The sequence below is a fragment of the Balaenoptera acutorostrata genome, chromosome 11, assembly GCF_949987535.1.
Source record: "Balaenoptera acutorostrata chromosome 11, mBalAcu1.1, whole genome shotgun sequence".
In the NCBI taxonomy this organism is placed as follows: domain Eukaryota; kingdom Metazoa; phylum Chordata; class Mammalia; order Artiodactyla; family Balaenopteridae; genus Balaenoptera; species Balaenoptera acutorostrata.
Window position 1 is genome coordinate 96,602,245 of NC_080074.1, and position 27,678 is coordinate 96,629,922.

At 45.7% G+C, this 27,678-nt stretch overlaps 1 protein-coding gene and 1 long non-coding RNA gene across 2 annotated transcripts in view; one reads left to right on the top strand and one right to left on the bottom strand.

Moving 5' to 3' along the window:
- The window catches only part of LOC130709242 (uncharacterized), a 56,178-nt gene extending 42,652 nt beyond the window's left edge, over window positions 1-13,526 (bottom strand). Inside the window, exons 1-3 of the long non-coding RNA XR_009009749.1 lie at window positions 12,988-13,526; window positions 11,986-12,193; window positions 7,808-7,932 (exon numbers count right to left, since the gene is read on the bottom strand). This is a non-coding gene — a long non-coding RNA (uncharacterized LOC130709242). The remainder of the gene's footprint in view (window positions 1-7,807; window positions 7,933-11,985; window positions 12,194-12,987) is intronic.
- Window positions 226-27,582, top strand: GSG1 (germ cell associated 1). Its single transcript, XM_057556991.1, is given in 10 exon segments — window positions 226-353; window positions 22,019-22,337; window positions 23,277-23,345; window positions 23,632-23,679; window positions 24,498-24,650; window positions 25,303-25,414; window positions 27,235-27,277; window positions 27,279-27,402; window positions 27,405-27,541; window positions 27,544-27,582. Coding segments are annotated over 9 exon segments (1,044 nt in total). The 5' UTR covers window positions 226-353.
- The last annotated feature ends 96 nt before the right edge of the window (window positions 27,583-27,678 follow it).

The following is a 27,678-nucleotide window of genomic DNA, read 5'->3' on the forward strand; positions in this document are numbered from 1 at the left end:
TTGTCTCTGGTTTGCCAGAAGGGAAGGAAAAAAGGAATGGAAAGGAGACTCTGGGTTGAGCTTTGAAATTTAAAGCTTACTTAGAATAAACTCTTAAAGCCCAAACTTCAGATAATGAGCAATTACTACAGATAACGAGCTGTATCAGAATGACTTCTTGTACCTGCCATACAAATGTCCAGAGTTTTAATGATTGTTTTGGCTTCATTTATTCAAGGGCCTTGGAATTCTTTAGCATGAAAGGCCCCAGGAGCCTGAAAGGGATTAATGACAGGCTTTCCATGTTATTATCCTCCCACAGAGACACCTGCAATCTGGAAGGCAAACGTGAGTCTCCAGCCTGAAGCACTCAGGTGAGTTGTAGTTTTTGCTGCTTCAGAAAAGTTCTCCAGGAGTGACCAACAGCACCAAGAAAAAACGACGGCAGAGAGAGTAACAACACTTATAACAATAATAGCATGGGTGAGACTTACTTGTCACCAGGGGCTGTCCTCAGCACCTTTAATTCCATCCTGACAACAGCAATATGATTTTACATTTTCCAGATGAGGAAACTGAGGCACAGAGATTAAGTAACTTGCTCGAGTTTAGACATCTTATAAGTGGTACAAGACAGGATTTGAATCTAAGTAGTCTGAGTCTGGAAACTAAGCCCTTGACAGAAAGTCAGCCAAAACTATTTAATCCTGTCCATTTCGTAAAAGGCTTGACCAGCTCAGGTGACCTTTGGCCCCTGTTCCTCCTTCTGCACCTGTGGTCTCATCACTGATGCCTGCCAATCCTTACCCACCATGTCCGAGAAAGTGTGTGGAAAGAAGCTCAAGAAAATAAGAGGGTATCTGCTGAGCACCTGTTCCTCGGGTCTGTCTAAGAAGCTGCTGTGTCAGGCCAGGTTGAGAGATCTAATAGCTACAGGCAGGACTGCAGGAGGACTGCTTTTGGCTCCGGGCAGACACTTTCAAATACAGACAAAGTGGAGCTCTTTCAGAAGAGCAGCCCGGAGGGCAAAAGACCAAGAGACTACACCGAATAAGGAATTGCTGAAGGAACTAGAGAGATTTAGTCTGAGGAAGAACAGACTCAGTAGACAGGAGAACTATCTTCAAACATCAATCTGTTCTTGTGGGAAGAAGGATGAGGTCCTGCCTGATGGCTCAATGGAGAGAATCCACACAAAGGCAAAGAAGCTGATTTCAGCTAATGCTCAGAACTGTCCAGAGACTAATGCACTGCTGAAACCGAGCAGGACCCTGTGGGGCCCTCCTGGGTACAAAAGACTTTCCATGTCTCAGTTTCTTATTTGTAGGGGAAAGGCTTCAGCCTCCTACCTTCTCTGAGTTCCAAAGGGCAAATTCAAGCAGTTACTAATTATGGAAGTAAGGGAGCATAGAAACAAAGGAGAAGCAGTCAAGAAACAATAGTGCAATGATGGGGCAGGATCCAGGCCCTCCTCAAGGGATATACATAACAATATCTTTGAGTCCTTCTGCAGGAACTAAGGTCCCCGCCCAGGTGGAGGACAGTAACTTCAGGCTGAGCACAAGTACAAGATTCCTAGAGCACCACCCTGTTACCTCACCACCAACCAATCAGAAGAAAGTCACACACCCTGCAGCCCTCACTCCAAATGTTGCCTGTAAAAACTCTTCTCCAAAAACCATTGCGGAGTTCAGGTTTTTTTGAGCACCAGCTGCCCATTCTCCTTGCTTGGCCCTGCAATAAAACTTTCTCTGCTCAAAACTCTGACATTTTGGTTTGCTTGGCCTCACCATGCGTCAAGCACACAAACGTGCATTCAACAACACTGCCTAGCCTTAATAAAGGTATTTAAGTACAGACTAGCAGACCACTGGCATCCTCGTTAGTAATGTATCCTTTCACTCTCAAATGAGTCCTGGTTTGGGTCTAATTGTTACCAGAAGGGGGACCCCTTCCAGGGCCCAAGAGTGGGGTCTTGTCTAACACTCGGAAATGAATTATCTGAGGAGACACATGTACTGACAAAGCAAAAGACTGTATTGGGAAGGGGTGCCCAGGCAGAGAGCAGTGGGGTAAGAGAACCCAGGAGAACTGCTCTGCCACGTGGCTCACAGTCTCAGGTTTTATGGTAATGTGGTTAGACAACCAGGTTTTCCTGGTTGTCTCTGGCCAATCATCTTGCCCAGGCCCATATTTGGCCCAATTCAAGGCCCTTCCTGGTGGTGCACACATCTCTCAGTCAAGATGGTTTCCAGCACAAGGGTTTCTGGAAGGTTGGCAGGACATATTATGGGCTGGCATCTCCTCCCTCCTTTTGGCCCCTCCCGAATTCTCCTGGCTAGCTTTCCAGCAGCAGCAGCATGTTCCTTATCAGGACCTCTTGTTGTGAGACAGCTCATGCAAGCAGTTATTATCATGCCTGGCCAAGGCAGGCAGTTTCGGTCAATGGTTCCCTAACAAAATTACTGGTCACCAGAAGGAGGGAACACAGCCCTTTGGCTCCCAGATAACTTGAGCAGGTTCCAAAACATTTCCAAGCTGTAATTTTTATATGTGCATATACAAAATTTTTTGAGATAATAATCCTATGAATGATTTGTAACTACAAGGATTATACTTTGTATCTACTTTTCCATCGTTTCCATTGTGGTAATTGAGCCTATTCCTTCACAAGCTTGCTCCATTTTCCTCTTTTTGTGAGTCCTCTGCCAGCAGAGAAAACAGCCCTGTTGTGCTGAATGGAAAAGGCAGGAAAGCACTGTTTGACTTGGAATTCCATAACATGTGGCAGACAGGGTAGAGGACAGACTGGGCTCGCTGAACAGGGTGTTCTTTGGGGTCTAGGGAACTTGGTGAAAGAATCTAAGTTCAAAACAAATGGGAGGGAAGAGCAGAAGGGATGAGCAGGGACCAGCCTGGTGTCCCGCTGTGCCTGGAGGAAAACAACGTTTGGGATACAGTTGCCTTGCCACGTGGCAGCACTGCTTTGTTTTGCTTTGTGCCTTTTTTTTTTTAAAGAAAATACATCACAAGCCTAGGGACTAAAATAGTAATATTTAATTATAGTGTATAGGGAGGGAGGAATTAAGAGAAAAAACAAGCAAAAAAGAGAGAGTGAAAGACAGACTTATAAGAGACCTCAGTGAAAGAACATCATGTAGGAAGATGAAGTAAATAGATTTGCCTACAGTCTGGGTGCCAGGTCAATGCTGCCTCAATCAGGGGGCTAGAGCAGAAGCTCGCTCAAGTTTCCTTCTAGTTTATGATACTCCGTTTATTGCAGAGAGGAATTTCAGCCCCATGCAGTGTGAGAGAGCAGGGAGCACGTAGCTAGAGCCACCTCGTCCCTTAAATCCCCTCATCTCTTTGAGCCCCCAGGTCCACGTGTGTCCACATGAAACTCTTAGGACAGCGGTTTCCAAGGCCTCTACTGACTCTGAAGTTCAGTGATTCTGTGATTAAATTCTAAAGGAAGTTATAATTGCCCTGGAAATGTCTTTCTCCAGGTAAAGTGAGAAGCGGAGGGAGTAGCAGGAAGGGAATTTGTCCATGAGCGTCTTGGAGTATTTGTAAAAAGGAACAGAGCCGATGAGAAATGTAAGCAGTGAAGCCTCTAGACTTTTCCAGAGGATCAATTACCTCTGTCTACTCACGTCTGATGACTACCAATGCGAGGGGCAAAAGCAATCTCAGATATACCCCTCTCTTCCGGAAATGTCCTCAAAAAATGAGGTGATGGGTAGTAATGGTCAGAGCTGATAATGTCCCTTCTCCTGAGGGACCTGGGGAGACATAATTGACCTATGACGCATCAGCCAACGATTTTGTCATTGGCCAGGTCAGGCGTCATACTCCAAGGACGAGGTGTACAAGTGGGTCACTCAACCCCAAGAGTTACAGCAAAGACTCTGGAAGGAGAAGTCTGGCAAAGTGTGGAAATACTTATAGAAGACTCTGGAAGCACCAGGAAGCCGGAACAGTGGGGGAATGGTTACCCTCCCACAAAGAAATTCTGTTCTGGGGTCCTCGACTGCACACCAAATACAGCCAGTTGCTGCCTAAATGTCTGCTCGTGGCCACAGGCAACTCTGGGCAGAACAGTGACTGGTGAGTGCTGGAGCCGGGGGAACAGATTCATGCACGCCTCCTGCTTCTGGAGAGCCAGGTTTGGGCCCTGGTTGCTTTGGAGAAATTGACAGCACAGTCTGTGAGCTGGAGGACGAGGGCCACTGAAGGGGCACAGCCCCTGAAGTGTTCTGGACAGCAACCTCTCCTGGAAGCCAGTGGAGTACTCAGTGCTTCAGATGTAGCTGACTGTCATCTCTGGGCAAGAAGCCACCAAAAAGACCCATGCCCGTAGTGGGGGTGACATCATAATAGTATCTGTGTGTACCCAATCCCGTGTATCAGTGTGCATAGCCTTTATGTATGCCTTCTCATCGGTGCTTAGGACAACCCCGTGAAGCAAATAGAATGGATATTATCACCCCATTTTACCTTCTTTTAAATTTTTTAAAATTAATTGTTATTGGAGTATAGTGGCTTTACAATGTTGTATTAGTTTCTACTGTACAGCAAAGTGAATCAGCTATATGTATACATATATCCCCTCTTTTTTGGATTTCCTTCCCCTTTAGGTCACCACAGAGCACTGAGTAGAGTTCCCTGTGCTATACAGTAGGTTCTCACCCCCTGTTTTAAAAATAAGAAAATTGAGGCTCAAAGTGACCTAATGACACACTCCAGCTCCCACAGCTAGGAAGTATCAGAGCCTAGACTTTGGCGTCTAAATTAATATAAGCCACTACTTCAAAAGAGAAAGAAAGGAGCCATAACCAGTCCTCTGGGCTTTGCTTCAGAATTTACTTTCATTCATACCACTGTGGATGTCAGCCCCAGGGAGAAAAGCATGTGCGCTCTCCCGAATAAGAGGCTCCCAGTCCTGGCAAATCATTAGCATCTCCCCTGCTCCATGTCCCCTACGTGCAATTCCCCAGAATCACACTGGGCGGAAATGTGAACCATTCCTGCCATGCCCCAACACCGATTAGTACTTAATGTATTGAACACACATGCCGTCCTCACCAAGGCCCACCCGGCTAAATAGCCACCGAGAAAATGCTGTCTTTATTCTCAAGGAATTTACAGTCTTAGGAAGTAGAAGATGCATATCAAGTTACACATGGAGCAAAAAGCTTCACAATGGGCTTCCCTGGTGGTGCAGTGGTTGAGAATCCGCCTGCCAATGCAGGGGACACGGATTCAAGCCCTGGTCTGGGAAGATCCCACATGCCACGGAGCAGCTGGGCCCGTGAGCCACAACTACTGAGCCTGCGCGTCTGGAGCCTGTGCTCCGCAACAAGAGAGGCCGCGATAGTGAGAGGCCCGCGCACCGCGATGAAGAGTGGCCCCTGCTCGCCGCAACTAGAGAAAGCCCTCGCACAGAAACGAAGACCCAACACAACCAAAAATAAATAAATTTTTAAAAAATTTTTAAAAAAAGCTTCACAAAATGCCAGGATTAGTAGGAATATCTGAAATCGAAATAGAGGTGGATAATGTCTCAGCTGGGGAAAAATCATTAGGGCTTGGTCGTACTTCTGTGCCTAGAGCTAATTGCCCAAACAAGCATATTTGCCTTGCTCACTGTCATTAATAAATAAAAACATATTTGCATTTTTCACAGGCATGCTTAGATTTTGCGAGCCTTGTACCAACTACTACTGCTACTATTCAGTAAGATGCTGCACAGTTCCTTTTAACCTTTTAAATCCCTTGTATGTCAATTATGACTCTTAATAATCAGAGCTTCTATGAATGAGATGTTTACTCTATGCCTGGCACTATTAAATGCTTTGTACTTGTTATCTCGTTTAATTTCCTCTAAGACCCTATGAAGTAGCTGCTACTATCTCCACAGTTCAGACATAGAAACTAGACTAAAGAGATTTTGAATAAACTAGTTCAAAGTTCTCTAAGTGGAAAAAGTAGATTAGAACCAAGATCTGTCTAAATCCAAAGCTCTTAAGAAGTTCACATTTCCTCATTTTAGCTTTACGACATCCTCATGAAGTAAGTAGGAAAGATTTTATTAACCCCATTTTAGATATGAGGAAATAGATTTCTTCAAAGTTTCAATGACTTAACCTAAGAGTTTTGGCACTAACCCTGCAATTCCATTCTACCTACCATCCATCCCGTCATCTTTATACAGTGCCAGCAACTACTTATATCAAGAGGGAAAGCCAGAATATTATAATTGGCTTAGAGACTGAAGTATCAGCTGCATTTTTTAACCATGCATTTTTTAAACTGTTCTTTGCCACATGGGTAATATCACCTCCAAATGTTCAAATTCTACCCGTTACCCAGTAGAGAATGCAGATGGTTTAGAATCTTCACAGCAAGATAGAAATGACCTACATTCAAGAAAACTCCTGACCTGGACTCTCTCAAAGTCACATGATACCAGAGACAGTTGGAAACCTAAGCAGACTTAGTTATGTTGGAATCACTGATGACTCCACCAACTTCAAATTCCACCGGAATTCCTGTCTGCGGGCCCTGTCCATTCTGTTTGCCTCCGTGGAGATTCACCTTCTCTGAACTTCTGCCATATTTGCTAATCACCCCAGGAAGTTGGGCAAAATGTGTGTCCAGGCCATGCTTGCATAGAACTCCCCTTAGATCTGCCATCCTACCATAACTTATCAGAAAGTCATGAATCATCATCTGTAAAGTCACTTCCTCAAGGTCATCCTCATCAGGAAAATAATATTAATAAACCTACCTGGTTGCATTATGGGGATTAAATGAGACAATGCACCAAATTAATGATGAGGAGTTTAAGTGCATTAAATTTTATTAAAGGGAGTATGACTAATAAGTACATGCAATTGGATTTCTTTTTAAATTCTGAATTAGATCCTTTCTCAGCCAAATAATGATTTAAGAAAGAAAAAGACAGGAGGTAGGATTATTCATATAGTCAATTTGGATCACCTTGTGCCTGTGATATCTGGATGGATCAGAGAGAGGTGGCAAGGTTGGGAAGCACCTACCTTTCCGTATTAGAGGGAGGAAAGGCTTGCATGATGAGGTTGTATTTTGCAGACCTTTGCTCCTTTACCCTCAGTATCCCTACATATTCTATTTTTCTATGTTATAAATTAAAAGCAGTAAGGCTCAGGGAGGACACACCTTCCTGAAAGAATATGTAATCGGCTGGAGGGTGAGGACAGAAGTCGAAGAAAGTTCAGTTTCTACCACTGTGTTAGTTTCCTAAGACTCCTCTAACAAATTAACACAAAACTTGAGAGCTTAAAACAGCAGAAATTTACTTCGCCAGATTTCTGGAGGCCACGAGTCTGAAGGTTGTTTCACTAGGCCAAAATCAGGATGTCAGGGGCCCACGTTCCTTCTGGAGGCTCAGGGGAGAATTCTCCCCTGCCTCTTCCAACTCCTGGTGTGACTGCCAGCATTCCTTGGCTATTGGGACATCACTCCAGTCTCTGCATCCATGGTCACATTTGTGACATTGACATTTTTTAGGAACACAGTCCAACTTTTTAAAATAGAATGTTATATATTTATTTGTTTATCTATGTGCCTACGTATTTATTAGTAGGGCCTTATTAATTCCTACTTTTTTCAATGGTTTATTATTCAATGCTATACTTAATTATTTTGGTGCTCAAACTGTACCAGATTTAACCAGTAGAAATCCCTTCAAGGTGGTTCCTGTGTCCTTGTGAATGCCCCTCATCATTTTTTTTTCATGCATTTCTTTACTTTCTGGCCAAATGTTCCAAGCTCATCATGTACCTACCTTGTCCCAGCTCTGGAACTGGCCATTTCTTTGAGGAGCTCTTGGAATTAGCAGCCAAGATTTGAGTTGTAGGTGTTCATTGCTACTGGGGTGTCTCTGCTTCTAGGCCCTTTCAGTAGACAAAGCTAGAAAAAATATACATGTATTTATATACATACATACAAACATAATACTATATACATATTATATATACATACACATGCACAATACATATACATGTATACATATTTATGTGCACATGTGTATGTATATATGTATATGTATACATACATATGCATGTGTGTATATGTATACATACATATGCATATGTGTGTATGTATACATACATGAAATCATGAGTTCACATTGATGCCTCTAATTCCAATCCAGCCCCACAGGGTTCCTTCTTGCCTTCCCCATTCCACATTTTGATGTCCATTTCCCATACGGTACTTCTCACTGCCTATAGCATTAACACATTTCTTCACTTGTCCAATGCCACAGTACATCTAAAATAGTTTCCAAATTTCTTGACACATCTTACCATGAGATGAATAAGATTATATACTAAGAAGAGTTTGGGAGTTGATTACAATTCTCCTCCACTCAACCTCAGGCAAGACAGAAGATAAATAGTCAAACAACGTGTTCATGAGTTACTTAGATTTGTTCTTTCTTTTGCTTTTTCTCCTTCAGTGTGGTTGAAATACAATTGGATTCATTCATTTCAGTTTGTTTTGTTTTAGGCTTTTCTTTCCCTTCCCATCTTGTTTTAATTTTATTTTTGAATATGTGGAAGATTGACATGCTTCCAAAAGTCAAACTATACTAAAAGTATTATTCACATAGAAGTGTCACTCCCTCCTGAATCACTTCCATCCCCTCCCTCTGGTAAGTAATCAAGTTTATTGCTTTCTGATTTATCTTTCCTGTGTTTGTTTTGGTAACGATAAGATATATGTATGTTTCATTTCCGTTCCCCTTTTACACAAAAGATGGCATACTATATATCCTCTTCTGTACTTTCCATTTTTTCAGTTAGTATTTCCTGGAAATCATTTGATACTAGTTCAGAGAAAACTCCCTTATTTTGTTTTTTGGGTTTTCTTCATACAGCTGCACAGTACTCCATTGCATGTATATACCATATTTTATTCAACCCATCTCCTATGCTTGGAGATATAGGTAGTTTCCAATATTTTACAATTACAAATAATGCTGCAGTGAATAACTTTGTGCATATATATTTTCATACTGTTGGAGGTGCACCTTCAGGGTAAATTCCTAGAAGTTGGATTTCTGTGGTCAAGGGATAAAGCACATGCAATTTTGTTAAATACTGCCAAATTCTCCTCCACAGGGGTGGTACCATTTTGGATTCCTGCCAGCCGTGAATGAAAGGACCTGTTTCCTCACAGCCTCATCAACAGAGTATATTGTCAGGCTTTATAGTTTTGCCAATCTGACAGATAAGAAATGATTTCTTTATAGTTTTAATTTGCATGACTCTTAAATGAAGTTGAACATCTTTTCATATATTTAGGGCCATTTATATTTCTCTTTTTGTGAACCACCTATTTCCGAATTTTGCACTTTTCTATAGGAAGTTTGGCCCTTTTCCCCCCTTAATTTTTAAAATTACTCTCTATATTAGGGATATTAGTCTTTTATCTGTCATACGTAGTACAAATATTTTCCTCCAGTTTGTTTCGTTTGTTTGGTTTTTTAGTGTAGTCAAACTTATCAATCTTTTTTTATCTAGTATCTGGATTTTTAGATCATTAGGAAGCCTTTATTTATACCCAAGTTGTAGAGGAATTTACCTGTGCTTTCTTCTGGTACTTGTATAATTTCATTTTTGCATTCAGATCTCTAGTTCATTTAGAGTTTGTTCTTATATAGGGTATAAAAATGAATCCAATTTATATTTTTCTAAATGGCTATCAGTTTGTGCCAACACCATCTGTTAAAAGATCATCTTTGCCCCAGTGATTATAGATATCACCCTTGTCAGATACTGGATGTCTACTTGTAGCTGTGTTTATTTTTGGACTTTCTCTTCTATTCCACTGGTCTGTTTGTCTAGCCATGCACCAGTAAATACCATATTGTTTTAGTTACAGAGGCTTAGCATGCTTTAATATGTTAGGGCTAATCCCCCCCCCCTCAGAGCTCCTTCTTTCCAGTGGTTTCCTAGCTAGTCTTGGGCATTTGTTTTTTCATAGGAACTTTAATATCAATCTGTCTCTTTTTTAAACGCTCACTAGTATTTGTATTAGGGTTCCATTACATTTATAAATTAACTTAGGGAGAACTGACATCTTGATCAAATTGAGACGTTCTGAGAACGAGGCATGTTATTCCTTTTGTTCAAGTTATTGGTACTTTGAGATTTGATGTTCTCTCTCGGACATTTACTTAGGTACCTTAGCTCATTAAATCAAATAATATCTATTGAGCAGCTATTATGCCCTTAATGCTATATTAAGCACAATAAAAGTAAAGAAGTAGGTCTGTCCTCCAGCAGCTTAGGATCTCATGAGAGAGACAGGCTAACATACCTGAAGCATAGCAAGCAGCACAAGAGCCCCCGGAAAGAAGCTCCCATAGTGCAGCTGGACCATCCATGCTATGCAAGCTCAAAGGGAAGGGAGAGAAATGAGGGCTAGAATAACAAGGCAAGACTTTTGGCTGAATTGAGGTTGGAATTGTGTGCCCTGAAGGTCATGTAGGATTTACGTGGGGTGACAAGGAAGAAAAAGGAGTCCCAGTGAGGGGCCCCCAAGTAAAAGCTCAGAGGTGGACTGAGCATGATACTTCACAGGGCAGAAAGTCCCCAGCCAGACCCTTGGCTGGAAAACTGTCTTCAAGCCTCAGAGTTACGTCTCAGTGTTAACAGCCCCCAAATCCTCATTATGTACTTCTTAAAATAATATTAGTGAACACCTACTAGTTTCCAGATACTAGTCCTTTAGAGTGCTAATTTCTGTACATCACTGTCTTTTCTGGGAATGGTCTAGAGCTGAGATGTCCAGTAGCCCAGTTTAGCCACATGCAGCTACGCAGTCCTCAAAGCCCTCGGCGGAGTGCAACTGAGGCACTGGATTTCTAATTTTATTTCATTTTAATTGAAATTTCAAAAATGGAAGTAGGATTGCCCTGGCGGTCCAGTGGTTAAGGCTCCGAGCTTCCAGTGCAGGGGGCATGGGTTCAATCCTTGGTCAGGGAACTAAATCTTGCACACCGCAAGATGTGGCCAAAAATAGTAAATAAATAAATAAAAATGGAAACAGTGTAAATTATTTTTCCATTGAACCCAACTTTATCGTTTGGGGGAGGACTGCATTTGACTTTGACGACAGCACTGCATAAGATATCACTGTTGTATTTCAGGGTGTGTGTCCATTTTCCTTTTTTTAATGTGGCTACTAGAAAATTTTAAATTACGTCATATCTCATTTCTCTTTGTCAGCACTGGTCTAGGGTCTTTACAACCCCATGTGGTCTGGTCACTTTCACGTGGGAGCCATCCCCAACCTTCAGAATCTGATCGTTTACTAAGATGCCCAGGTGATTCTTATGCATAGTAATCAAAGCACTGATCCAGATGACAGAGAAGACACGCAGGCCTCCGATAGGTACCCCCGGAGTGGCCCCAGTCTTTCTGAGAGTGGGGGGATGAGGCAGAGGGCGCAGGAGGGAGACCACTGCTGCCACTGTGATGTCACAGAGGCAGCCTCCTGTGTCAGCCAGCCCCACCTACATGGGTGTCCTGGCTGCAGGATATCCTCTTCACCATCTCCAGCCCACCTCACACCACCTGACCCCTCTGCTGGCGAGAGGGGCCTTGTTTCATCTTCAACTCCATCCTCATCCCATGCAACCGATTAAGACAGAGCAGAAGAAACACTGAAACCCCTTGGCCTCAGAACTTCAAAAGTGAATGAGCAATTCCTCTCAGCTGACTCAAAATGTTTCTCTCACCCAGAAGGTAGGTACCTTGAATTCTGAAATCTCAGGACTATCTCATGTATAGTACTCTTAATGTTGGATTGGTAATAGGTGTTATACAAATTCATCAATTTATTTCACATGCTCAAGCTAAGGAGCTTGAGAACACATGGTAGGATTATCCGAAATGCAGTAAAAATGTGTTACTCAAGCCCAGTTTTTACTGATAAACCTGGTGATGTCCCTACCTTGGCCTCTTGTTTTTTCATCATCTTCCATTAAAACTTCCATTTCTTCCTCCTTTGACTCTTATCATACTTTTCCTCCCTGTTCCCAGGGCAGCTTAGCGTCTTCTAGCTCTTCTTTTTTCCTCTCCATCTGTATGATTCCTGTTACAAAATCTGGTCCCCAGTAGAAGGCCCAACGACCATGGCAGCGATAAAGATGTGTATCACTCTAGTGAACAGAAAGAGATGGTGAAGCAGCCCCATGGTCCCACTGAAAGCCAGCTCTGATGGGAAATCTGCTGGAACTAAGGAGGACAGCATGACCTTAGGTTCTTTCTGGTCTCAAAGAATCTGCAGAGATGCTTCCAGACCCAGAAAGACACTCACAGCCAGCAAAGATGTCTTGGCTTGTTTAGGGTAGAACCCACATCTGGAAGGGACTTGCCTCCTATTTTGAGAAAGTTGGGAACTACCAAACTGCAGCTCTCAGGGTTACTAACAAAAACAGGCAATGTTCATTCTCCCATATCTTGCCTTTCTCAGGAAAGAAAAATGAAGCTTACAATTAGCCAGAGAAATAAAACACACAGAGCAATGTGGTGTGCTGTTCATGGGCTGGAATTTAGGGATCTCAGAAGAAAGGATAGGACGGGTTCTAGGAAAGAGACCCTTCTGGGGCCGCGGAGAAGAGCTCATGGTGGGCTCAGCCCGCTTGCCTGGTTCAGAAGCTCCCTAAGTGAATAGATCACAAATAAGAGAACCCTCAGAAGTGGACAGGCATAGGACAGGAAAGCCAGCCACAGTGAAAAAATATTTTGTTTGTCTATGAGGAGAGATACAGAGGAAATATGGGAGAGTCTGTTTATCGGTATAAATCCGTGAAGTTTAAAGTACGCAATCCATCGCCTCATTCTGTGTGCGTTCTCCTAACTGGGCCTCAATCTGGGCGATGGTTAAGGTGACTGGGCCTCCCCTTCGCTGCGGGGCGGACAGGCCATGGCTCAGGACGTTTCCAATATTTACCAGCGCTGTGGCCTTGAGCGAGTCAGCCTCTGGGAATCGGACTCGCGTCTAGAACGGAGCGGCCGCCTCTCCTTCGGGTTGGTTGTGAGGATTAAATGTCTGTGGAGGGACTGGTAAGCCGTCCAGGACACGGAAGGGGTCCTTCCTCTTCCTTTCCACGTTCACTCCACCGCTTTTGATCTTCACAGCAGAACCGTGAAGGTCAAACTCTTTCTAATTCGCCTCTGAGAAAACAGTCGCTCGGGGAGATTAGGGAACTTGGCCAAAATCTTTAGTCCCGTCCTGGGGTCGTGGGTAGAGCAGTGACTAGAACTCAGATCTGCTGAGGGTTCGTGGCCCCGAAGTTTAGCCTCTTGGACCCACCAAATTAGGCAAAGGCACGGCCTTCCGGCAGAACTGGAGCCGGGAGAGTAAGTTCAGGGGAAGGGCAGGGGGCGGGGAAAGCCTTGACTGGATTCCACGGCACCCGGCTCCTCCCGACCCTCGGCCCACCAGCCTGTGTTCGGAATTCAGGGGATGGGCAGGGTCTCCGCACTCCCTCCGCCCTCCCCGCCTGGGAGGGGCCCCGGGCCGCCGCTCCGGTCCCCGCAGGAAGATGGAGAGCCCGAAGGGCCCTGGCGGGAAGCCCCACCCGCTCGGGACCATCTGGCGCTCGGTCGCTGGGCGGAGCCTAGCCAAACAATTCAAAGCACGCGCCCGCGCGTCGCCATGGCAACGCGCGCCGCTGCTAGGCGACCGGGAGGCGTAGTAAACCTTGGGCTGGGGTGTTACTCCGGGAGGGAGGGGGCTGCGGGGTGGCGGCGGGGACTCGTCTATGCTCGGGCCTCGCGGCTGCCGGGGGAAGGAGAAGAGGGCAGGAGAGGAAGGGACGAGGGGGGCGCACGCGGGATGGAAACGGGGCAGCCTAGTGCTGCCCGCCCGGGGCCGCGCCCTAAGCACCCCTCGAGAGGCTTCTCGCGTTAGAACCCCGCCCCACCCATCGGTCCCCGAGACCCACCCCCCACCACCACCACCCTCACCCCCTCCCCAAGCAGGCCACGAGGGCTCTGTCACCCCAGCGTGAGCGATTGCCCCACAGGATGTGCGGATGGGCTGCCCCTCTGATTCACTCCAGCTGCTTGCGGCATGGAAGAAAGGCGGCTTCCTCTCCTGGAAATGACTGCATTAGCAAAAGCCCTCAAACAATTCCATTAAAAAGCGGAAAGGGAAAAGGCACAGAGAGGAGAGGCCCCCAGATGCTTTTCTTTGGGCCTTCCCACTGCACATAAGTAGGTGTTCCCAAAACTCCGGGACCCATGTTAGGAAGACAGGAGTCGTTTTTTATTCTGTGAGCCCCTAGGGTCATGTGGACACAAAGCATGGTTACATGAGAATTAACCTGACGCTAGGAAATCCCAGAGCTCAGTGTCCTAGAGTGGTGTTAGTATTTTGGATACTCGGCCTGGGCATTTTAGCGGCATTAGTCTTCCCTTTAGGGCTGGGAGGCAGATATCAAAAATGTCCTGTGTGAACCTTCTTTATCTTCGTTAATAAATGAGTCACATGTCAGGCATTGAAGTAAAAATTGTAATTTAGAGCTTCGAAAGCTCGAATGGTTCCAAGATATGTCAGCCGAAAGGGCTCCAGTCAGTGGGGAATCAACGAGCTTGGGAAAGGACATAACATTTCCAATCTGTCACTGGCTTGTGAGCAATCTGATTGTACCCTGGTGTCTGTGAACTGAAGATAATACTGGTTCATGAGATCATTGCTGTTTTCTGGGCTTGGCTGGTCAAACAGCAGGAATGTTTCCACAGGTGGGAGGAAATGTATTGGCAGAGGGTCTGTTTGATGAAACTCTGGGTGCATCTGTGTAGAAAGGCATAGGGTGTTTCTGTGGACCTGTGGACCCTCTTTTTAGCTTCTCACTGCTCTTCTGTATGTGAAGCAGGAGGATTCGTGTTTCCTCTACAATAGAAGGCTGTTTGAACACCTTTCTTCGTTATCTTATCTTCACCCATAGTCTTCCTAATTGTATTCTAATTGTATTCATGAGCCTGGTTTCCATTTCACACTTAATTCATTCATTCCATTCATTTGTGGCTGTTAGGGCTAGGCTCTGAGGATCAACAATGAATAAAGCATAGTTTCTTTACTGTATCTAGAAACTTAGTCAAGTGGGCAGAACAGCCAAGTAAACCACATGATGAGTTACATGAGAGAGGCACACAGTAGAACACGCTGGAACAGAGAACAGGGCAGTGTAGATCAGAGCCAGTGACAACCAAAACATTTACTCTTCATTCCAGCCTTTTGTCTACTGAGTAACAGAAAGGAGTTAGTTAACAGGGCCTGGGTCAGAAATCTGACTCCTGGGAGAAGGACAGAGATACTACTATCTGTCCCAAACAAACCTCTCTTGGGACAAAATGCCAGAATGGATATATGAAAAAAAAAAAAAAAAAAAAAATGGGGATCCTGTAGCCCCAGGCTTAGACCTGAGGGAAGTGGTGTGCTATACAACCTTCCACTGCTCAACATCTCAGCATTCTTACCCATTGTTTTAATCACTTCTAACCTTCAGCGTAATCACAAAGCAAATTGAATTCCTGTTTACAAAGTAAGTGTGGGTGTCCCAAGACCAGTTTCTCTTCATTCATACCTAGTAAATGTGGTTTTGCACAGTGCAGGGCATGGCGACTTAAGACCTTAGCAAGACTAGGTTAGTCCCAGCCCTTGGCTTTGTGATGTCATAAATGTTCAGTCGCACATACATCCCTGTGAGGTCAATCCTGAGATGGTAAAAGTCCAACACACAAAAGTTCAATATTGTTTTGAGATGTGGAATCTTCTCATCTGTCTTGAATCATGAGCTTCTGAGCCTAACCAAATTATATTTATGTGGCGTTGACTAGTGATTACTTTTTCTGTCCTAAGAGAAGAAAAAAAAAAGATTAACATGCCCAAATTACAATGAAAGGAAGTGAGTGGGATGCTGGGCTCTGATTTTTGTAGCCAGGCAGAGAAACTCATGTTTTGTCAAAAAGAGGAAATTAGACATTGTGGCCCAGGGTCCTTGGGGAGGGAAGGGAGGTGGTCTCAACATTGGTCACAGCTAGGAGCCAGCCAGCCAGCCAAGCACACACACTAAATGCACAGCCTCCTAAGGGGTAGATTCAGGCTTTGGGAAGGGCTAAAATAATATAATTTGAGAGGCCCTCTTTAAGAAAAATAATACAAAATGACAAGTACAAATTAGTTAACAGCATCTGGGAAGGGGCCTGAGTAAGTGGGGGACCACAAAGCTGAGGTTTCATCAGCTACACTCTCGAAATCCACCTCTAGACCTCCTCATGTGACCCACCTGAGACTCTGCCACTCCCATCCCCTTTTCCCTGGAGAAGGCACACTTCGGGCTATTAAGACACAGGGGCAATAAAAACCCAAAGACAGAGTACTGTGCCAAACGGTGACTCAAGCGGGATATGAGAAGTGTCTCCAAGTATTTGAAGGGTGGAAGCAGAGAGAAAGGAAAAGAATTGCTCACTGTTCTGGGGTGGAAAGGGAATGAGGATACGATTAAGTAGAGAAAAATGTGCGCAAAACTCATCAGGAAACATTGGCTAACAGTATTTTCTGTTACTGCGGAGTTGTATTTCCCATGGGAAGTATATGAGGACCTATTGAGTTACTGAAAACTAAAACTGGCCACACGAAAAAATGTGCCACAGCAAACAGTCTTACAAGATGTCCTCAGGGGAGCAGCTGGATGGCCTCAGAGTTCTTTCTGAGCCCTGAATTCCAGGAGGCTGACGCACGGCTTCTATAGATTCGTGTGTGGGGAGGAGGCCAAGGGAAGAAGAAAAAACAAGAGTGCCAGCCTGTCCAGCGGGCAGCCACCTCCACCCACCTTTGCCAACTGGTGGGGGAAGCTTGTGTCCGAAGAGGGAAAATATGGGGAGATAGTGCCCCCCAGCGTTGAGATGAAAACTGCAGCCTAGAGACCAACAGCCAATTCAGGGGTAAAAAGTGACCACAAGCATCCCTGCTCCCTCCTCCCAAAGGAGAGGGAGTTCTGTCACCGTGAAGAAAGGGCCATTTGGGTGATACAGACATCACGCCTGGACAGAAGGACATGTGTAAAACGTGCTGTTAAGGGTAGAGAACATATCCGGTGACAGACTCATCTGGCTGGAGTGTGGGCCAATTCAAATGCTCCAAGGGAAGCCTGCCTTTGATTCCCTAAACCAACTGCACAAACATAGGATGGGAAGACCATGACTTGGTTGGTGGCAAATCTGGACAAGGTGGCAGAAGGGCAGGGCAGGGTAGAGAGGCTTTCATTAAATGTCAGCCCAAAGTGAATCAAAGAGGTGTGATTTTATGGTATATTAATCCCCTGGCTATATAGTTTTCAGTCTGTTCAGCTTTTTACTTGTTTTTTGGTCAGAGTGGCGACTCCCAAGGTCCTCACATGCAGAACCGGAAAGCAGAAGTCCATCCCTGTTTGGGTACCAAAATCTTTCTAAAATTACAGATTCCTGGGCCTCACCCAGAACCACAATGGCAGCTCAGGATGGAGCCCAGAAATCTGCATATCTTCCAAAGTTGCAAAGATTGTTCTGATGCTCAGTCAGAATTGAGACCTACTGCTCTTGAACAAGCAGCAGCCTTTGAGGACTTTACAGTCAAGGCAAACAATTAGAATGGAATATAGAAAGCGTCATGGGAGGGGTATAGTGTGACAAGGACAAAGCAAAGGGAACTGTTCTTAGGAAGCAACTTTTTTTTTTTTAATATTTGTTTACTTATTTATTTATGGCTGTGTTGGGTCTTCGTTTCTGTGCGAGGGCTTTCTCTAGTTGCGGTGAGCAGGGACCACTCTTCATCGCGGTGCGCGGGCCTCTCACTATCGCGGCCTCTCTTGTTGCAGAGCACAGGCTCCAAATGCGCAGGCTCAGTAATTGTGGCTCACAGGCCCAGCTGCTCCGCGGCATGTGGGATCTTCCCAGACCAGGGCTCGAACCCGTGTCCCCTGCATTGGCAGGCAGATTCTCAACCACTGCGCCACCAGGGAAGCCCCAGGAAGCAACATTTTAAAAGAATGAGTGACTTTTATTAATCTTGATGAGAAGCAGATCACCAGGTAAAAGAGAAGACATTCCAGGAAGAAAGAGTATCTGTCAAGGGGAGGAGGATGAACTCACAGCAGTCTTCCCGCCTTCTCATCCCACTTGGTACAATTTTTGAGTACAGAAAGCACAATTTGTACTTCTAGGGGACTGATGGCAAGAAGAGATGCAATCAAACCCTTATTGATTTGCCAGATTCGTTTTTTTTTTTTTAAGTTTTAGAAATGATTTTTTTTTTAATTTTATAGCTACTTTATTTATTTATTTATTTATTTATTTATTTATTTTTTTGGCTCTGTTGGGTCTTCGGTTCGTGCGAGGGCTTTCTCTGGTTACGGCAAGTGGGGGCCACTCTTCATCGCGGTGCGGGGACCGCTCTTCATCGCGGTGCGCGGGCCTTTCACTATCGCGGCCCCTCCCGTTGCGGGGCACAGGCTCCAGACGCGCAGGCTCAGTAGTTGTGGCTCACGGGCCCAGCTGCTCCGTGGCATGTGGGATCTTCCCAGACCAGGGCTCGAACCCGTGTCCCCTGCATTAGCAGGCAGATTCTCAACCACTGCGCCACCAGGGAAGCCCAGAAATGATTTTTTAAAAAATAAAAAATTTTATCCCTTTGCCCAAAGATTGGGAGAGAAATGGTAGATAGCTATAGCATTGCTGACCCTGGGATTTATTTCTCTCCAGCCCTCCTCCAACTGCATCCTCACCCCCAACCCTATCTAACGCTCTGACGGTCTCAGGATGTTGTAATAATCCTTACTAATATCGCTAACTGGACGGTGGAGACCACCCATGACACCAAGAAGCCTTTTCATACCCATGGCTCCATGAGGCCCTGACACTGCAGGTCACAGAGTTTATTAAAGGGATGGAAAACCCAACACAAGGGAATGTAGTATTTTGTAGTAATGGTGACTCTGGAATATTTTGTCTGCCATAAAATCAAGACCAGTCCATTCACACTAGTTACCTAGGGAATGGCAGTGAGATGGAAACTCAGTGATCATGTACTCTTTAAAGAAATTTCCCTCTGCACATGCAGAGGTCCAGGTTCTTGCTTCTTATGCTGAATCCCAGATCCCCACTGGCAAGCTCTCCTGTGGAATCTCCCAGAACAGCTGGGTCATGATTGCACTGTCAATTATTAAATGCCCAAGTTCCCTGCAAGGCAGCATTTAATCATGAGGTACTCCAAAAAAATATGAGATAGAGGGGAGGGGTGGGAGGGGGAGGGAGGAGGGTGGAAAGGGAGTTTTCCTTCTTTCAACACTAAACCAAAGGGATTTGGAGCACAGATGGCATCTGCAGTCCTTCTGGACAAGCCACAAGATGCTGACCATGGCCAAGGTAACCAGCTTCCCTCTCTTATTACTCAGAACATAGATTCCATAGCTGTTTTGCACCTGATTCTTTTAAGAGATGTGTCAGTCTCATCAATTTGCTCTCCTTACTAGCCTATATTAAATCTGAGGGTTTTCTGTTAACCTACGTCAATGGAAGAATTACTGACATTTTCACATCTATGTACTTCCTAGTGATCTGAGCAGGGAAGTAAGAGAGAGTAAAGAGTCCCCTTGGCTTGGGGCTTATCAGTACATGCAAAGACAGAACTTGTCTTCTGGCTGCTACTTCTCCATGATCCCCTTAAGGAAACCGTTGCCAAATTAGATTGTTCTTCCAATTCAAAAAGTATCTGGATCCTAGTGAGAAAAGGCATATTTTGGGGGGAGGAATAAAATATGTGATGCAGGGCATGGCACTGCGGGTGTTGAAGATAATTCTTGAAAATACTGTTGAATGGATTCTCATTCGATGATCAAGATAATTCTTAAATGAGGCTCCTTGAGTCTGTCCTTGGTGGACACTCCTGGAAACAACCTCTTTGGGCTTCATTCTAAGCTCTTTTTCATTCTCTGTTTCTCAATTCCCTAATTTGGTTGTCACCTTAGTGCTGCTACAAAGTGGTTGTACTGTGGCGAGGGGTTCATTATTCTTATTTTGGAATAACCTGAAGAATAACTTACAAATATATATGATCTGAAATGGATTGAGGGTAGAATTAAAATCTGATGTGATGTGATAGTAGATAAATCTCCAAGCCATAAGTGATTGAAAATAAAGTTGTCGAAAATGTAGAATTGCATAAATCCTTAGTTCTGCTTTTATACAGGATGATTGATGAAGATGTTTTACCTTGAAGTCTATTTCCTAGTCAAGCAGTGGATATAAAAATAGAAAGGATAACTAACTCATAGTAACAGAACAATGACAAAAACCAATAGGATTTTCATAACTAAAAACAAGAATAAAACATTCTTTTGCAGGAAGAAGGGGGCCTCATAATGACTCCCGTATCTGGCAATATAAGATCATCCCCCTTCCGGTTGCCATGGCTTTTGAGTCCTCATCAGGGTCACCCAGAAAACTCTTGGTGGAGTTAATTTGTTGAGTGCTTAAAAAAAATCATATTAGCAAATTGTTTTTCAGAAGCTGTTTCATCATACGTTTTGCTTACTGGCTTTTTATATACATGTGAATCTGGTATATTTCTTATTGCCATAAAAAAAAAAACCCTGCACTTTGTCTGTGGTATGCACTGACATAACAGTTTGAAGAACAAACTGTTATGTTTCTAAGAGAAAGTTCCCTGTTTAATGTAGAAAATGTTAAGCTGGAGGTGATGAGAGGAGATGGGCCTGTCTCTTTTAGCTATGGTTTTATTTACATCTCTTAAGCTAAGCAGATTTGGGTCTGATTAATTCTGATATGAGCGATGGCCTAGAAGGCTCAAGATGGTTTACTTTAAGAAGTGTCTGTCAGCAACTAAGTATGGGCTTCTTCTCCATTCGGTATGTATTAATATAACAGTACAAACTGCTTCGTAATGCAAAGGTCTCAAAATCTGAAACCTGTCAGATTTCTTTATTTTTCTAAATCAGCTTAAATCTGGCTCCAAGCCATCACTCCCCAACATTGAAATATCTAATAGTGGACTTTTTCAGCCCGCCCTTCTCTTCTCTTAGGCTAAAAATGACGAGGTCAGGGGCTCCAGCCAGAGCTACCCGGGCCACGTTCATTCTGCCGTCACGCACTGGGTTACCCCCGGGAGTCAGGCACTGCGGCTGCATCAGGCTGTGGGCCCGGCCCTGCGCGTTCCTTGTCCGCCCACCAAGGGCACCGTCCCGTGTCTCCAAGGTCACAGCACTCGGCGTCCAGCCTCCCTGGGTACCATGCAGCCAGCTGGCTTTTGGGATTCTGTCATCTCAGGGGCAGTGGATGGAAGCTGGACCCATATCGCCACCTCTCTGAGAACCCACAGCTTCCTCTCCTCTCCAAAGGTCGCAGCATCCCCCCATCCCAGTTGGCCCACTGCCCTTATCCTCAAGGCCCCAGTGCCTCTATCTGCTCCCCCAGGGATGATCCACTTTAACATTCGTTGATAGGATATATGCCCCTTTACTCCTCTCAGAGGAATCTAACGCAGGGAGGAAGACATCCAAAACTTACGCTGTCACAATAACAAATACCTCCACAAGTCAATGCTGCCTACCTTTCAATGAAGACAAAGGCCAAAATTACCAGCAGGAGCATTTGGAGAGCTCCCAATTCTTTTTCTCAACCAGATAGATACTAGCGCAGTGGCTTAATCTCATTATTATCTGATGCTTATTCAGATTATCCCCAATAAGCGTTTTAATATAATAAGGTCCGGCTTAAATGAACATCATCACTACGGTGCCTACTCTGGGCCACTCCTGGAGCCCGAGCTGCCTCACGGCTACTTGGAGAAAACTCCCAGTGGCTCGTTGTGCCCGTCTTGTTGGAGGAAAGTGGCTCGAGCTTAGGGAGCCGCAGGGGAGAGCACTGATCTCCGAGGAGGCTCTGAAATCGGGCTCCGCTCTTGTGTTTGTCTGTTACAGATGGAGCTCCCGAAGGCCGTTTCTGACCAATGGACATGCCTATCTGCCTTCCTCAACATGCTGTCACTCAGCCTCTCCACAGCACCCCTGCTCAGCAACTACTGGTCTGTGGGCATACAGAAGGTGCCCCAGCCCCTGTGCAGGAAAGGTCTGCCAGCTGTGTGCGTTGACGTGCCGGTGCCCTTGCATGGGAGCAGTGCCGACGCATCATCCCAGGAGGTGGTGCAATACGGCTGGGAGACTGGGGATGACCGCTGCACCTTCCGTGCCTTCCGGAGTGGCATGTGGCTCTCCTGTGAGGAAATCGTGGAAGACCCAGGTGGCCCCTCACCCCACCCACCTGATAGCTTTTCCCCACCAGGGATCTCATGCAGGCAAAGAATCAGTGGGAGTCTTTGTACGGCCCTCACTCGCCCCCGCCGGGCCTCACCTCCGCCCCGGGGTCTCCCCATCCTGCACTGTGTCCCTTCCCCATCAGACTCCCTCGTAATAAGGTCCAAAGTCCATCCATCCGGCGTTTCACCTCCAGTCTCGCTGGGTTCAAATAGCATTACCCTTAAAGGGTTTCATGCAGACTTTTTTTTTTTTTTTAATTGGGGTAGAGCTGTTTTACAATGCTGTGTTAGTTTCTACCATACAGCAAAGTGACGTAGAGTTCCCTGTGCTCATGCAGACCTTTAACATTATGAGAACTTCCATCCCAGCGAGCTAGAGTTGCCTGGACAAAACGAGGAGAACATCATAGAAAAAGCCCGGGCTCTGCCCAGCTGTGACCTTATAGGGAGAACTTCATTCCTACAGGCCTTGATTTTCTCATTTGTGAGATGCAGGGATCAGAGTAGATCGCCTTTAAATAAGACCCCCAAAAGGGTGTTCTCATTCTAAGTGTTACTGTTACAATTGAAAAGGTAGGGGAACTGAAGCCCAGAGGGGATAACTAGACTGTGGAAGGTGGACCCAGACGGACCCTCCCAGGTCTCACGCCGCTGGGTCTCACACTCGCAAAGCAGGCGCTGTCCCAGCCCGTTAGGTAAGGGTCGTCCTCGGGTGGGGAGCAGTGGGGTTGAGGACACCCCCTCCTCCCTGCTCAAAGCATGCAAAGATTCCCCTGGTCGTGAAGTTTTTCTAAAGCCCAGACCTGTGTACAATTTGCAATCTGCTGCTTCCCCCAATTTAGGCTAAGGGGAAAAGGAGATGGGACAGGATTATAATTCGAGTGTATTTACATTTACACTTGAGTTATTATTCTGCCACTTAGCACTGCTCCAACTCCAGTCCCGGAAACAATTTAGAGCCCTGCAGGCCAGTGGTACAGCAGGAGCAAAAGGTGCTGGTGAACCAATGCTGGGAACATTCCCCGGGGTGACTCAGGGAAGTGTACTCTTCATTATCAGGACTTGAGAGAGAAATTCATCTTGGATGACTCTGGCCTATTTTGTTCATCAATCCATGCATCATTCCCTGCTTCCAAAGAGACATTCATTGCCTGCCTACCACCTGCTGGGCAGGCCTGTGTAGGACCAAATGGAGCAGTACCTGGGATGGGACTGGGGAAAAGTCTGCATCCCTCATCCAGGGCAGCACCTCATCGCCTTGTACCTTGTCTGTTTCAGGGGAGAGGTGCCGAAGTTTCCTTGAACTCACACCACCAACCGAGAGAGGTGAGAAAGGACTACTGGAATTTGCCACGTTGCAAGGCCCATGTCACCCCACTCTCCGATTTGGAGGGAAGCGGTTGATGGAGAAGGCTTTCATCCCCCAGCTTCCCTTGGGGCTTGGGGCAAGTATGTGGCTTTGATAACAAATTTAGTTGCCATTGAGTTGGGCCTCTGAGTATCTAAACTGTACTGTGATCTCTTGCTTTTCTCTTCTTCTGAGCCCTATAGGGTGACACAAACTCCTGCTAGGCTGACTCTCATTCCTATGCAGGAATGCAAAATAGGAACAGCAGGGACAAATAAAGTCCACAAATAGAAATCTGCCAACAGCTCTAACCTACTCCAGTTGCCAAGTAACCATGTAGAAAGCTTGGGTTTTTCCTTTTTCTTTCTTTTCCCCGATAATTTTATTGTAACATAGAAAGAAGGGAGTCAAAGAGGGCAAGGCGGGGGTGGGGATGGGGGGGATGAAGAAGAGAAACAAAATGGATTGGTCCAAAATTAAACTTTAAAACAAAGGAGAAACAAAAATGATAACTAGCAAAGTCATATCCCTGCAAGATTTGGTGAAACTTGGATGATTTCTTCTCAATCCTCCCTAAGAGTATTTACAGTCAATCAAGCGTACTTGGCTATGTATTGGGTACTGAGCAGAGTGAGAACAAAGAGCCCCAGGTTAAGGGCTGTCCCAGCTGCTTTCAGCTCTGTCTCCTCCTCTGGTGCTACGAGGCTCTCCACTTCTCATGGGCAGCATTTGTTCACCGCCGGCTCAGTTAGTTAACTGTCAGGGTGAGGGTTCTTCTTCCTCTGGTTTCTGACAGAGATCCTGTGCTTATCACTGGGAGTCCAATTCGTCTACATCGGACTTGAACTCATCAGCTTCCTCCTGCTACTGATGGACTTGCTATTCACGGGGAACCCCAGCTGTGGCCTCAAGCTCAGCACCTTCACCGCCATCTTCTCCATCTTGTCAGGTGAGCATCTCCAGAGCTGGAGAGGAGGGTGGGTGTCCTCTGCTACCTTTGAAGCACTAGCGGAAGGCTGGAGTCTCTGTCCCAAGGGAAGAAGGAGACCCAAGGCAGTCTCAAGAATGGAGCCAGGAGATAACAGCACAGGCGTCTTTAATTTTAAATTGAAATAACATGTGAAATGTTGTATTAGATCATCATGTCCTTTGCTAAATGATTTCTCTCTAGGTTCTTTTTATTTTTCATTTTCATTTAAGTTTTCTCATTATGTACAATACAGTCTGGTTTACTTTTGAGTCGTGACATACACACAGCTTTTCCACGCTCCGTTGGATCAAGTGAGAGATGCGTGTAGACGAAGGATAGGGATACAGGTGGGAAAGAAGTAAAGAGAGCAGCAGCCTGTGTGCAGCACTGACTCAGAAATGTTCCCACAGCTTGAAACCAAACACCTGGGGAAGCGACTGCAAATATGCCTTCAAGGAGAAGCCCCCATTGCAGAGTAGTCTCCCTGGAATGTGGTGGCATCGGGGTAATGGAACGCCTCGACACAGGTTGTACCTGCTGCCAAATGAGGACGTTGCTCCTGAATCGTGTTCCCTGTACATGGCAATGCCAGCCTGCCTCTAAGGGAGCTGCTTTCCTGTTTCCTCTGTAGGGCTTCTGGGGATGGTGGGCCGTGTGATGTATGCACAAGTCTTCCAAGCAACGGCCAACTTGGGTCCAGAAGACTGGAGGCCCCATGCTTGGAATCGTGGCTGGGCCTTTTAGTAGGTGCTCCTCTACCTTTCTTCTCTTCCCTGGTCCACCTCAACTAGAGGCTTGCTCTGTGTCCTTCTGCCTTCTCTTCATCCCTCATCCCAGATGTGCATGAGTCACCCAGAGGGCTGGACCAGCATCCCACACCCATTCTCTCCCCACCTTCTGAGGAGGTACAGAGTGGATTCCTCGGGCTTATTTTTTCTGCTGATAAAGCTGTAACAAGTGCTTCTTCACCTGATATGTATGACGCCCTTGGGAAGTGAGACTAATTTTGCATGGCTTATGGAAATGATGCTGTTTTATATATTTTATGATTCAAGGTATTGGGAGACACAGAAATGAAGAATCAGCCTTGCAATCTGGATTGGAGTCCATTCCTGTGAATGGCTCACTCTTCTCCTGTGACAAAGAGTGACTTCATCCTGCTTCCATTCTTACTCCATCAAAGTGTGTTAGAAATGAAACTTCCCCTACCGGTCTCTCTCTAACCCTTAAAGAACTGAGGGCTCAGTTAGTTTAGATTTCTCTTAAAAAGAGGGAAGCACCAACCATGATGAAACACACACCTTCAAGGGAAACACCCCCTTTGTTTGGGTTCCTCACCTTCTCCCTTGAGGATCGCTCTCCATTCACTGCACAGGTGCCAACTTGGACCTACCTGAACCGTCTGGGCTGAGTGCTAAGCACTTAACAGCGCTGGAAAGACAGTCCATGCCGAAGAGGCATATGGAAGCCTATATATGTCCGTCACAGGATCTCATCCCCTTTTCTCACGGTGTAATATTTGCTATTGGATTCAGGGGCCTTTGATCTCTCCATCAGCCACCCGATCAGTTTAGCTCATTTTCCAGACTCATCGTTTCTCACCTTTTATCCATTTTCAAGCCATTCTGGGCATTTCAACTGCAGAGCTCAGACTTCAAAACTCCCATCACTTGGCCTCGTGAAATACCACCCCCCCGACCTACACCACTCCTGGTGTCCTGGGCTTCCCATGATCATGGAAGACTTAGGGGTTTGACTGCCTCAGTTTTTAGGAATGTGTTTGATACAGTTCCCTGGTCTTTTTCCCTTTGTTGAATCCATCCAGCTTCTCTTTATCTCCAGCATCTCTTCCATCCTTTACAAACTCCCGTAAGCCAAGAACCACATTGTTTCCATAGTAGGCAAATTCCACTAGAGCAACCTATAATAATACCTCTAGACGTGTAGTCAGTGTTTCCTGAATGCCTCTCAGAGGCTCAACTTTGTGGACCCTAAGACAGCTAGGTGCAAAACCAAGGAAGATGGAAGAGGTATCTGGCAGGAAGTATGTGTGTCAGGGAAAGGAGGGATGTAGTGCCTCGGGCTGTGTCCACTGTGTCCAGCTGAGCTACAGGTCTATGGAATCTTGGAGATTATACAAGGGTAACTGTAGCTTGGGAAACAACCGTCCAAAAAATTGTGTGGCAGGGTGGGGGGTGAGTGTGTGTGTGTGTGTGTATACACACACACGTAAAATAAGCCACCAGGTATGAAAGAACACAGCACTTACGCTAATCAGTGCAGTGAAAATGAATCTGTTAAAATCCTAGCCTGACTTTAACACTATACGAGGCATTGTCTTTTACTAGGAAACATTCAGAACCTACCCTAAGACAGACCAAATTCAGTCCTCTTGCCCACAGCTCTTTACCTGCAACGTGGTGGAAGGCAACACCATGAGATCCTTAAATCCCTAAGGCGGCATTGGCCTAGCTGACTAGTAGGAAGGGATCCCGGTATTTTTCTTTCAAACCCGTAAGGAAGTCAGTCTTACATTCCAGTTTTTTCGTATATTTGTCCCTAGCACGGCCTGGGTTTCCTTTACCTGCTGCATGGCATCAGCTGTCAACCACCTTCAACACATACACCCGGCTGGCGCTGGAGTTCAAGTGCAAGCACAGTAAGAGCTTCAGAGGAGCCCCGCCGAGCTGCCTACTGCATCACCACCTATGTTTCCTTCAGGAGCTGGCGTGCACAGCCCACCCGAGGGGCCTTTGACCAGCTACCCCCAGTACCACCATCAGCCCGTCCGCTCTGTCTCCGGAGGAGTGGACTTCTACTCAGAGCTACACACAAGGAATTTCAACACGGGACCAGCTGGGAGCCTCAGGAAGAGGCGGCCGGGTCATCTGCAGAGGAAGAACAGTGTTAGGGGTTAGTGGGCTTGGAGAGCAGGCTGAGCCCTACATGTTGCTTTGTTATCAACACGTGCTTAAGCCTAAGTCTGTTTCTTGAGCATGATTTTCAG